The following is a 13,697-nucleotide window of genomic DNA, read 5'->3' on the forward strand; positions in this document are numbered from 1 at the left end:
AGAAGGACAAAGGTAAAGCGAAGAATGATAAACCTCCTTCACCTCCATCATCTCCATCATCCTCTTTTTCTTCTTCTTCTTCCACTACAGCATCTGAAATGGAAAAGAAACCTAAGAAAACATCTCTTTTGAAACTTGATGTTAAATTTGAGTTACCTATTTATGATGGTGAAATGAATCGTGAAAAGTTAGATAACTAGATAAAGCAGTTAGAAGTGTATTGTCGTATTCAGAACATTTCTAAAGATAAAACTAAAATTCAGTTAGCTACACTTAGAATGGGGGGAACAAATTTAATCTGGTGGGAAAGCAAAACTCAGTTAGATGTAAAGCAAACAAGAAAAGTTATCTCTTCATGGTCTAAGTTTTTGAAAGCTCTTAGGAAACAGTTCTATCCTTTAGGATACATGCAGCAAGCTGTTATTGATTGGCAGCATCTGAGGCAAGGTAAAGGGCAGAGTGTTCAGGAGTTTACTCAGGAGTTCAGAAAGAAATCATTGGCGCTTAGTATTTCATTGGATACACGTGAAACTTTGTTAAAATACATCGGCAGTTTACATTCATATTTGCAGCATACTTTATTGATGTTTAATCCTGATGATTTTGATGAGGTGTGTGTTCAGGCCATACATATTGAATCAGGTGGAAGACCATTTAAATCTTCATCTCAGTCATCCAAAGAGATGGAAACTAGAGATTTCAGTGACAGTGAGGGGAAGAACATTTCGAAGAGAAAAAAATCAGCAATCGTTCAGAAGGAAAGACCTACCTGTTCTCATTGCCAGAGAATCGATCATGATGAATCGAAGTGCTGGAAACTTCATCCAGAACTTAAGCCCAAAAAGTTCCTTAAGGCGAAGGATGAAAAGAAGGCCATTGCAGCAGTCCAGCAAGATCTGGGTTCAGATTCAGGTGATGAAAGGAGGATAACCGCCATGGTTACGACAGGTAAAACTTCTGATACTGGTTCAAGTTCGAAAACTAATGTATCTTCTTCAAACATAAATCCTTCACATGAGGATAAAAGAGTTGAACTCTTCCACATAAGGATAACTTCTAAGCATACAAAGATAGACACAATGTTTGACAGTGGGTCGCAAGAAAATTTAATATCTGAACATATAATTAATCAATTGGGATTGGAAACATGGAATCATCCAAGACCATACCCATTAGGTTGGATTAATAAATCAACTCATATACATGTCACAAAGCAATGTCGGTTAAAATTTGCAATTACATCTAAGTACATTGATGAAGTGGAGTTAGATGTGGTCCCTGTAGACATGTGGAGTTGTCTTAGGAAGTCCTTATCTTTATGATAGAGATGTAGTGTTTTACAGAAGAGAACATAAATATCACCTAAAGAAAGAAGGGGTTGAATTTATTGTTAGGGCACATAAAGTCAAATCAAACTTGGATTTAATTGTTTCAAATCAAGTTAAGCAGTTTATAAGTTCAAGTAAATATGTACTCATGGTTATTAAGGAACAACATAAGGTTGATTGTTCAAGATGTGAGATTCAATTTATAGATCAATTGGTTAAGGTGGTTAATTCTTTTCCAAGAAATCTTATTCATGAACAGGATAAGCAACATGAGATACATTTAATGTCCTATGAACATCTTCTTAACGACAGAATAAATATCAATTCATTCATTCAACTGAATTCTAGAGACTATCATCATCAGCAGTGTATTGGAGGGAATGGTACATGTGAGTCCAATCAAAGACTTGTTTCAGATGGTATGTTTATTTTCAGTTTCAGGGGTACAGGTCAGTATTTGGGAAAGTCAGTGATACATTTCTTTGGTATTGCATCATCATTTCATGCTTTTAAAAGTAATGAAACCTCTTCTCAAGTGGAGAAGAAGTTTATAAGTTTTCATGACAAAGCATTTTCGAAAGAAGATCTAAGGTTTCCTTACCAAGATTTGAAAACTAATTATTAAAATTGGCAACTAGGACCAAACTCCATGTGGACAAATTGTCAAGGTCGGCCAGCAACTTATGTAGGCTCAGAAGCCCAACAATCATGTCTATTCAACCTCAACATTTTGCATATAAATACAAGGAGCATTCTCCTCATTTGGACACTTCACTCTCACACACATCTCTCTCTCTCTCTCCTGCGCAGAAAAGAGTCTCTCTCTCTCTCTCACACGTGTGGCTGAAAGGAAGACGTCCTAGGGCAAAGAGGACGCAGAAAAAGGACAGCAAGTCATCTTTGACCAGCATTGACCAGCGTTGACCTTCCAAGAAGTGCAGATTGGGTGTGGTTGCCTCTCCTAGGCAGGCCGCAATTTTTGGCACAAAAATCGAGGTGATCTGACCTCTGGTTTGACCGATATTGACTGCCCTAGTTTAGGGCTGCAGTTGACTTCAGAAATCTGCACTTTGACTGAACTTTTGGGGCTGTTCTAGGGCTGTTTCTTCAAGCTGTTCGAGGACAAGTTGACCAGAAATTGACCAAGTATTTTAGAGGTCAATTTCAGCTAGTTTGACCAAGTTTGACTTTGCTGATCTAGGGTTTGCTGTTGCTGATATAAAATTACAGAATTCAGATTTTGTACTATTTCTCTGCTGAACTATTGAAGATAAAAGAAGATTTGATCAAAGGGTTTCCCCAAATTGGGGTTTGTCCCTAGCTCGCTGACACATCTTGTGTCTCTTGTCTTGGCTTGTTTTCAGTTGATCATTTAATGTTCTATCTGCACTTTACTTAATGTATATGTGATTGCTAATCTATGGCTAATAAAAAGAAAAATAAGTAAATTGCTCTAAGCATAGAACATACCATAATTTAACACTAATGCATTAAGTGAAAGTGTTAGTCAATGGAAATATCAATTAATAGACGAAGAAATAGTGATTCAAGTAAATCAACAATTACTTAGATACTTTCAAAATCAAACTAAGTTGCAGCAGTCATTTCATCACAGCTGGATGAGTTATGTACAACAAATTCACTTAGTAATCAGTTAACAGGAAAGTAAATCAAGTCAAGCAATTGATGTGAAGTCAAAATCAAAGGAGTCTTTGAATATTTCAGTTATTCCGGAAAGTAGACTGTTAATACCCATCAGATGTATTGAACAAAGTGCTACAAATATTGTTTTCAAAGATGTTTTTGAATCACTAACTCACGATTCTTTGTGGAAAGAATACAATTGCCATGTTGATAACAGGGTGTTTGCCCATCGTCGCAAGTGGTTCATACTACGGATGCAAGAAACAGGTCACCAAATCAAAAGGTATCATGGTCACCATCATCAAGGTCATCACATGCAGGTGAATGATTGCATGTATTGGTACATCGTCAAGTCAAGGTGGAAAGAGAGGGAGTTCTACCCTCATCAACTAAATGTTTAGTCAAAATTTTGTGGTCCAAAAGCTTTCAAATGGAGAGGAATGATCCAGGAGGATCCATCGATCCAATTGTACAGATGTTAAAAGTGTCATCATCAATGTTTATGCGTGTCGTTCAGTTTCGACAGTTTTGGTTATGATCAGATTGTTCAGGTAATGTTCGTAGTAATGTTCATGGCGTTCAATTGATGTGGTGTTGTACCTAGTTATTGACTTATGTTCATCGACAGTTCCGCCAGGATTGGTCGATGACATGTGTTTTGTCGTTCGACTTTGCAAGATTGATGTGTCGACATGGTTGTCGTCGTGGCAGAGGATCGACATCATCGTTTGTCGATGATAGGCATGGGTTATTTGTCATTGTGTGACGAATTTCGCAAACGTCGCATTGTGATAGAATTGTACACATGGTTTTTTAAAATAATCCCTAATCTATGTACAAACCCTAAAACCTATGCTAAACCATGTATTAGTCCTAAATCCTATGCTAAATCTATGCTATAACCTAACATGTGTATTAAAATACATTGAAAACCATTAATCCTATGTTTAAATGCCCTCGACCTATGTTTAATTGTAAAAACAATACAAAACATAATAAATTACATAACAATCCACTAACCGTTGCAGCGTAACCGTGAGGGCAGCCTGACCACAGCGGGAACATGTTAACAGTGGCAACTATCGGAGTTAGTCAGCAGGGTTAGAGCTAACCGCCATCAAACCGCGTTGGGACAGGTAGCATGTGAACGCTGCGGGGGATTCACCGTCAGTGTTAGCCATAGCAGGTTTGGTGGGCAGTTAAGGTTAGGTATGGCAACGCTATGTGAGCATCCGGATAACTGCCACGGCCAACCATTACGGTGAACGGTCAGCGAAAGTGTCAAACTCCTAACCGCAATTATGACCTGTTCGCATACACAGTCAACAACCTCCGCCCGATTAGTTGGCAGCTAACGGTTTCGGGCTAATATAATGTTTTCAGGTGGGTTTTCATGTGTTAATTTGTTTTCAATTAATTCGAGGACCATGGGAACTAATCCTAAGGGGTCAAACGAACTTAACCAAAACCCTAAAAGACAGTACATTCACCTCAAATGCAGGCTGAGTTGGTTTTCATGCATCTAAAGGCCTTTAAAAGGCGGATTTTGTCCATGAAGAACAGGGGGAGTGGATTTTCAACTTTTGTATGCAGGTTCTGGAGGACATAGGCGATTTTTCTTTTCAGTGTTTCGGGAGCATTCGGAGTCGGATTTTGAAACCATAAGCGGCGTTGGAAAGCTGGTTCAGAGAGCTATCTGATGACAGTGACTAGAAGTGTCTGTGTGCACATTCAATCTAGTCTTTTCTCTGTGTAATCGACTTCTTCCTCCTCATTCCTAATAAAAACGATCGTCCATCTTGAAACCGGACCCAGAGAGGTAGTCCATCAGGGACGAACTCTATAATCAATCTTGTTGTCTAGTATAACTGTGTTTTCGCTGCTTACACTTCTGTTTTGCATCTTTCATGCTTTATCAACTATCGTAAAGTGTTCTGCTCCAGCAGTTTTCCTCGTTTTCCGTGCTTTCGGTTATCATTCAATTCTTTAAAGGCTAATCAATTCTACATCAGTATTTAGTATATGATCATATCAGATCATGTAGAGAGGCAGTTGTCCCGAGTGACAGCGTTGTTCTAGAGCTAGAGACGTAGAGGGAGAGTGACGCAGTGCAGAAGACGTGACGTAGAGGCTCGTGTAGTGCTTGCGTCAACGTTCTGAGCTAGGTGAGGGTGACAGTAGCTGGGAGGAGCCCACGCAATAACTGCATCAGCCGTCTAGGCCAGCATAGAAACAGAGGAGCAGATCAGGGTCACGCAGAGCCACGTCATCTTTCCGAACCAAGAATGAGTGATGCAATGGCCAAGAGCTGATCTAGCTCACACAATGATTGCACAGAGCCAGAGGAGCTCAGATTCTTCAATTGTCGGGGTTGGGGGAACAGAGTAGATTCAATATAAGGAGCTGGTGTGATGTTGTTGTTGTTGCTGCAGAACAGTGTCTATGGAGACAGCCGAGGTAGAGGGAGTCACTTCCTTGACAGATTTCTAGCCAAAAAAATCTAGATCTGGGTTGCAGCAACAAAGGAGGATTGGAGAGGAGTGATCTGACATTTGGCTAGAGGATTTCCATGAAGGAATTCAAACAAAAATCCTACTAAAATCACTGGTTTATCATCTCCTAGTTTTTATTTCATTCAACAAGTTATTTAATTTATAAACAGTGATGAAAAACACTACTGCAGACTACATTGACATATAGATCATAAACTTAAAAAATAGATGAGACAAACACACAAGGGACAGTTATTTTTGGACAACATGTCCCCAGAAAAACCCAATGTGAGAAAATTGGTGCAGTAGATAGAGGGCTTGTATTATTAAGCAAGCAGAAACTAAGTACAACAGGTTACCTCTCACACCGGCTAACCTTTCAAAGAAATATCAGCAGCAAAAAATACATACGAGGGTTTACCTCGCTCTCCAAGACAACACTAGTCCACTGAGTGGCCTGACTCCGGCAAGCACTGCAAAAATCCCAACGCAATCCCTGCTTGGGCCAGCGTCTTGCCTCTAGGAGACTGCGTCACCCCTTCTGCTGGATCGATTTTCTCGAGGAAGACTGTTGTTCATCCCTCCCGACTCAGAACCTCACTTCTCCAGCAAAATCTCGAACTTCTGACGAATATCCTACACTTCCAATTCAAGAGACCCTCTTGGCCTACGTTAGCACTGCGTGAGCCCCTTCCTGGGTTGCGTAGGCCTCTGCGTTGCCTCTCTGACGAGACTATTGCCTCTCTGCTTGGTACTCTTTGGATTGGAACTCCTTTCCGATCGAAATCTCTGCTTCTGCCCCTCTCACTGCAACTCAGATCACTAGTTCGATTTTCTCAGCAAACCACACCCCAGAAAAATCGAACTGATTTGATCACTCGGTGTATCTCCAACTGACCCTCAAGCCTCCTCTTATACTTTTCCTGTTGATGAATCAACGGCCGAGATTAAGTCCCTAATCAATGGCTAAGATTAAAACAGACTTGATCCTCGCCTCTTAGAAGCTTCTCACCCATATTTTTGTTAATACCTATTAATATTTTTATTTTCCTACGTTTAGACTTAGGAACCCATTAAAAATATTAATTATTTTAGTAAGTCACAATCCGAGTGAAATTTCTCCAAACATTTCTGGGACTTGGAGATCTTATGTATTCTAGCCCCTCCACAAAATTTCGGAGCTAGAGCACATCCGATGCTATCCAAAATAAACAAGAGGGAGTCTAAAGGAGCTTGTTCCTTAAAGGGTTTCTTGCACCAAAGAAATCCAGATCCAAGTCTTGCTGGATTAGCAGCAGGGAGGGAGAAGAGAACCTGTCCTATATTTGTTGAGCAGAGATGGCGGTTAATGGATTGAGGGATCAGGACAGATTGGATGGAGCCTCCAATTTTGTCATCTGGAAGGCCAAGATCCTGGCAATCCTTGACAAGTATCGCATCAAGGACTATGTCTTGAAAGAAGTTGTTCCGGTCGACAATGATCCATTAGAGAAATACGAGGAGGCCCAAGCGAAGGCCAAGTGCATGATCCTAGATGGGGTCAAAGATCATGTAGTACCACACATTGTTGAGAAGGACACAACAAGGGAGATATGGGAGATGTGGGAGACGTTGACCACCTTGTACCAGGGCACTTCCATTCAGCGGAAGATGCTATTAGAAAAACAGTTGAGACAATACCAGATGCAGAAGGGAGAGGAGATTGATCCCTTCCTCCTCAGGTTGCAGGGGATTCGTGACTAGTTGACTTCCGTGGGGTCTACACCAGATCCTAAGTTCATGGTTAAGACAACCCTGAATGCAGTCACCGAGGACTGGGAGGAATTTGTCCAAAGTATCTTGGGCAGAGCGCCTCTCCCCAGTTGGGAGGAGATGTGGGCAGCTCTTCAACAAAAAGAGATCAGGAGGTTGACCAAGGCAGGGAGTAGCAGCAAAGGAGCCTGAGTCAAGAAGGAGGAGGAAGATGCAACTCTCGCATCATCGAGACAGCAAGGTGAGCAAAAGCTGAAGAAGGATATTTCCAAGGTCAGATGTTCCAAGTGTGGGGAACTTGGACATTATGCCACTCAGTGCCCCCATAAGAAGGGCAAGGAGGAAGCTTCTAAATCGAAGGCTGCTCCAGCAAAAGCTGACAAGGAAGGCGAGGATGGCGATTGTGCCATGAGTGCGCATGCTCCTCTGGAGAAGAGGTGGGGCGACATGGAGTTGTAGTCAAGAGGACTACATGCAACGAGCAGGGTCCTTGAGGTGCCCAAACTATTGGATCACATACGGCTACAGGAGCCCTTAATGACAGTAGCAAAATGATGGGTGTCGGTTGGAGCGAGGTGTGATCGAGCGACAGTGGCTGAGCGAGAGTGCCAAAGTCTGAGGCAACGTAGTGGATGTTGTAGCAATGCGAGAGGCACAGAGCAGTTTGCAACAGCACAGTAGCAACAGAGGGTGAGCACAGATTAGTAGCAGAGGTAGCTTCAGCATCATGAGGCATCCAAACTGACTAGCATGTTAGTGTTTGGGTGAAGTTTCAGTTACTTACTATTGATTTTGTGTAGCATCGAATGTGCTCTAGCTCCAAAATTTTGTGCAGGGGCTAGAACACATGAGATCTCCAGAACCCATAAATCATTTGGAGAAATCCCACCTAGATAAGGAGTTATTAAAATAATTAATATTTTTAATGGGTTCCTAAGTCTAAACTTCGGAAAATAAAAAAATTAATGGGTATTAATAAGAATATGGGTGAGAAGGTTCTAAGTGATGAGGATCAAGCGAGTTCTAATCTTAGCCATTGATTAGAGATAAGATCACGACCGTTGATTCATCAACAAGAAAAGTATAAGAGGAGGATTGAGGGTCGGTTGGAGAGACACCAAGAGATTATAGAGTTCAATTTTCTGGGGCGAGGTTTGGTAAGGAAATTGAGCTAGTGATCAGAGTTGCAGTGAGGGGCAATTCCACAAGGGATTTTCATCCGAGGCCGAAGAATACAAAGCAGAGAGGCAGAGAAACGTCGGGAGAGACAGCGCAGGCCCCAGAAGGGCAGACGCAGAGGCCGTAGAAGCTGACTCAGAGGTCGTAGAAGCTAACGCAGAGGACGCAAAGGGCTGACGCAAGTGACACAGAAGCCGTAGAGGCTAATGCAGGCCCTTAGAGGCAACGCTGGGGAGATTTTGTGGGGCAGAGGAGCAGATCAGCAGTATCAAATTTCTAAGCAAGGGAGGCTCACTTTCAAGGCAATGCAGCTACTAGAGGAGTGACGCAGTTCCCGCAGTGTTTGGAGTAGCCATCGTTGTCCCTCACAGGGAACAGCGGAAGTCGCTGTGGGGTTTGATCATCCGTTTGCTGAATTTGCCGGAATATCTGTCTCCGGATAGAGGTACTACTGCCAAGGATATTCTCTGTTGCGTGAGCCATTTCTGGCACCCTAGCTGTATTCACAAATCTGCTTAATAATACAAACCCTCTATATGTTGCACTAGTTTTCCCGAATTGGGTTCTTCCGGGGACGTTTGTCCGAAAATAACGATGTCCGTTGTGTTATTGTCTGAGTTTATTTCAGTTCATGAGCTGTATGTATGTGTAGGCTGCAATAGTGTTTACATCGATGTTTATGTAATTAAATAACTTGTTAATGCAAAGAAAAAGTAGGAGATGTTAAACCAGTAGTTGCAGTAGGGGTTTCGGATGCGTTAGATTCAGAAATTTTCACACTTACTTCTCAGTAACTGAGTTGCAGTGCAGCAGTTAGCAGTGGTAGAGTTATGGGCAGCATGAGGCAACATTTTGAGAGGGAGTTGCAGTACAGGTGTGGCAGTGGCAGTGGTAGAGTCATGGGCAGCAATACAGGAAGCAGCGATGCAGTGGATGAAGGGCATCAGGCCGAGCATCAGCAACACAGAGGACTGATGCAGTGGATCAGTGTAATGCTTCTATGGGGAAGTATTGATAGAGCACATTCCTCGCTAAGAGGGAGTGTTGATTTTGGGTAGCATCGGATGTGCTCTAGCTCCGAAATTTTGTGGAGGGGCTAGAATACATGAGATCTTCGGAACCCAGAAATCGTTTGGAGAACTCCACTCGGATGAGGAGTTACTAAAATAATTAATATTTTTAATGTGTTCCTAAGTCTAAACTTAGGAAAATAAAAACATTAATGGGTATTAATAAGAATATGGGTGAGAAACTTCTAAGTGACTAGGATCGAGTCTGTTTTAATCTTAGCCGTTGATTAGGGACTTAATCTCGGCCCTTGATTCATCAACATGAAAAGTATAAGAAGAGGCTTGAGGATCAGTTGGAGATACACCTGAGAGATCAGTCAATTAGACTTTGCTGGGGCGAGGTTTGCTAAGAAAATCGAACAAGTGATTTGTTGCAGTGAGAAGGGTAGTTCAGCAGAAGGACTTCAGTCCAAAGCCGAGAATACACAGAAGAGAGGCAGAGAAGGACTAGGAGCGCTCTGACGCAATGCTGCAATGGAGGCTAAGAGCTCTCAGTGACGCAGTGTCGCAATGACGCAGTGTCGCAATGACGCAGTGTTGCAATGATGCAGTGTCGTAGTGATGCAGTGACGCAGTGTCGCAGTGATGCAATGACGCAGAGGGAGAGCTCTACCGCAGTGACGAAATGATGCAGTGACGCAGAGGGAGAGCTCTGACACAATGACGAAGAGGGAGATCTCTGACGCAGTGACGCAGAGGGAGAGATCTGACGCAGTGACACAAATCCTAGAGGAGGTGACACAGTTGCAGCGCAAAGTTTGGAGCAACCGTCACAGCCCAGCACTAGGAATAGCGCAGTCACCAGTGGGGTTTGTTCATCTGTCTCTGGATAGAGGTACTGCTGTTGGGTTTATTCTCTGTTGGGTGAGTCGGATATGGCACCCTAGTTGTATTCAGAAATCTACTTAATAATACAAACCTTCTATATGCTCCACTAGTTTTCCCGAATTGTGTTTTTTCGGGGACAATTGTCCAAAAATAACGGTGTCCCTTGTGTATTTGTCTCATTCTATTTGCAGTTCATGATCTGTATGTATGTGTAGTCTGCAATATTGTTTTCATCGTTGTTTAAATAATTAAACAACTTGTTGAATGTAAAAAAAAGTAGGAGATGGTAAACCAGTGATTGCGGTAGGATTTCTGACGTGTAGATTTAGAAATTTTCACACACTCTGATCCACAAATCAACTTTAGATTCACTCACCAATTGGTGTTGATGAAGCCCAATGAGATTTATGGATGAAATCTCCACAACAGTGAGTTGGGGTTTCGTCCAACACACCAAGAAACCGAAGGGTTTTCGTCCAAGGCTCTCTAAACCTAAAAACCAAGTTCTCAAAAGAACTCTCCAAGAAATACTCCAATCCAAAATGTCCCCAAATTTGCTCTACCTCTTTTAAAGACCTAATGGATATCTCTCCAACCTTCTAGAAGCACTTTTATTTTATCATTTTATTTTTGTTCTAGAAGCTCCTCCCTTAATTTCATCTAAGTGACTCTTTTTATTTCATTTTAAGTCACTTTTCCCCTTTTGGCCTTTTTCTCCACTTAAGCACTTTCCCCTCTTTTATTTAACAAAGTGACTAATCAAAGTCGCTTTTAATCCCAAAAAATAATTAACCTACCTCCATACTTTCTCTGGCCATTGAAAGTCACTTTTCAGCATCCTATCATGTAGATCTCTTTGTCCCAATTCCAATGAACTATTACACTAAGGTGTTTCTCCAAATAATTTGATCGAAATAACACCTTTAGCATATTTAATTAAAATATGCTTGCAATAACCCTGTTTAACAGGATAGTCGAAATGCAACAAACCAAGAAAGAAATGTGCGGAACTAACCCTGATGATGAAATATAGCAAGTGAACCCCTTTGGACCCCATAAAACTCCTCCAAAACCCTCCCAGCCCACCGATGTCATAATCTCACTCTGTGACATGGCTGACATAATCCGTGGAAATCCATCCTAACCGCATCATAAGGGAAACCAAAAATGGAGATATTACAAAATATGCTACACAAAATCTAGCTTCAGAATCACTTGAGTGAAACACTACTTTATTTAGATTCATCTCAGACTCAATGAGGTAACTCAACATACTTGGCATACTCAGCAGTACAAAAATGGCAAAAAAAAATAATGCAGGGAAAATTACTGATGAACATGGCAAGTAGTGACTCAAGATGCTAAATGTACTCAAAAATACAGCAAATATTGGCAATATCAATACTCAAACAATGGGAGTCAGAAGAGTATTGAACTAAAGTACTTATCACAGGGCCAGACTTGCCATGCTTGGGAATACTACTTGGGAGCATTGCAATTATGGAACCCCATCATATCGAGCACAAAAATTGCCTTAGGCCCCACAAAACGTTGTTACAACTAGAAAACAAAATCCAACAATTCTAAGAAATTCCAAAACTGATTCAACAACTATAAAAACAAGACAAGAAACTAATCAGGAAACAAATAACAAGTATCCTGAATAGCACGCAAATAAACTCTAATTTATGAAAGATGTGTAGTTCAGTGTAAATAATCCCAAAATGCACCAAACATAGACAAGCAGGAAACAAATGGTCAGAATCCAAACCTCCCACTCAAGGTTACTTAGGAGCAGGAACGGGAGTGACATTTTCAGAAGCTTTCGGTTCAGAGCGAATCGGGGAGCGAATTTTTATATAATATATATTTTTTTATATTTTGATGCATATATGTCAACAAAAGCATGTAAAATGATAAATTAGATATAAAAAGCATAAAAACATAGATTGAACCATATAACATCAATCATCTAGAAGTTATAATCTTCATCAACCATGTCCACAAGTTAGTAACATACAACATATTGAGTCTCATGATTCATCAATCTTAAACTTTCAAGCTTTCAAAATTCACTATATAACATTTACTATCATTGATCACCAAAGTTGTACTTGTAAGATAAGTGTAACCATTACAACAAAGAATATCTAACATGAAATGAAATGTTATAAAATGAAATGAAATGAAATAACTTTCAACATTCACGAAACATCATATTCATAATTCATTACCAATGAGTTATAATTGTCAACTTCAAACTTAAATTGTCATATATTGTTTACAAAAGATATCGTTATAAATATAAAAGAGTCAACAGTTATAAAAACTACTAGAAACTAGAAAAGACAAGTAAATCTATTATCTATAGCTAATGCTTGGACCTCTTGCCGCCACGAGAAATGTCTAATTTTTAGTCTTGTTGAAAAATCAAGATCTTTGTCACTAATATCACCCTCTAAGCATTAATGTCCAGAGGTATCGTTGTCATTACCTCTGGATCTGTATAGGTATCTTTGTCATTAATATCACCCTCTAAGCATTAACATAAGATAGAAAAAACATAGCATGTCAAGTCAAGATTTTGTTTGAGTGATGGGTACATTTTTAGTAGGGTCATGATAGAAGACTTCAACAACCAATGTCACTAACATCAAGGTACATAGAGGGATTGGTGCTCTTGATTAAATACGATTACCATACCCTAATACATGACAAAATCCAATGGAAACATTGCAATCCCCCCAATCTTGAAATCCTGAAAAACTGATAAGAGTGTTCGGGAGGGGGGAGCCGCTGCCCCGCAACTCTGGTCCCACTCATACACCTATGAGTTGTTGACAATGTATAAGATGCTTGAAATCGAATTGCATAGTGACTTTAGTCAGCAAATTATAAGTTGGTTTTACCAGTTTCTATATATTGTAGTTTCATGGACCATGCATGATTACTGATCACAAACCACCTTCTGTTGCACTCTTGAAACCAAGTCTCATAGCAGAATCAATTGTTTCTAAACCATGAACTTTTTTACCACAGCCATTCTATGGGGTAAAGAGTAAAAATGGGAACATTCCAAAATTAAATTATATGAGGCTACATATTGTATAACAACTGATATCCAACATACAAGGATCACTCATAAAATTCAGACCAGAAAGCTACCTCCCAGACAGATTGAAGAAAGGTGATGGTTCCCAAGTAGATCATAGCCAAGGTTCCATTTGTCTTGCTAAGTATGCTTGGTACATTGTCCTTTGCTGGGAAAAAGATATGGACCAATGGCGTCCCACCAATAAGAATCCCCATCAGAATCTAAAAATAAAAGGTTTCACATTAACACGCAATCACAAAAGGTCTCTTAAAATTTACTAGAATAAAAATATGCAAATTGATGGCAGGAA

At 40.5% G+C, this 13,697-nt stretch overlaps 1 protein-coding gene across 4 annotated transcripts in view; it reads right to left on the reverse strand.

The window, feature by feature from the left end:
• Window positions 1-13,697, reverse strand: part of LOC149266510 (uncharacterized) — a 624,762-nt gene that overhangs the window by 313,775 nt on the left and 297,290 nt on the right. For all 4 annotated transcript variants that reach the window (XR_016260157.1, XM_089430592.1, XM_089430591.1 and 1 more), the window contains one exon: window positions 13,459-13,608. Coding sequence is in view for 3 of the 4 variants with exons in the window: in XM_089430592.1 (XP_089286718.1) it covers window positions 13,459-13,608 (150 nt within the window). In the remaining variant the exon portion in view is untranslated. The remainder of the gene's footprint in view (window positions 1-13,458; window positions 13,609-13,697) is intronic.

The sequence above is a fragment of the Pinus tabuliformis genome, chromosome 6, assembly GCF_031772625.1.
Source record: "Pinus tabuliformis cultivar Carrire ecotype Pingquan chromosome 6, CPIR1, whole genome shotgun sequence".
NCBI classification, from domain to species: Eukaryota; Viridiplantae; Streptophyta; class Pinopsida; order Pinales; family Pinaceae; genus Pinus; species Pinus tabuliformis.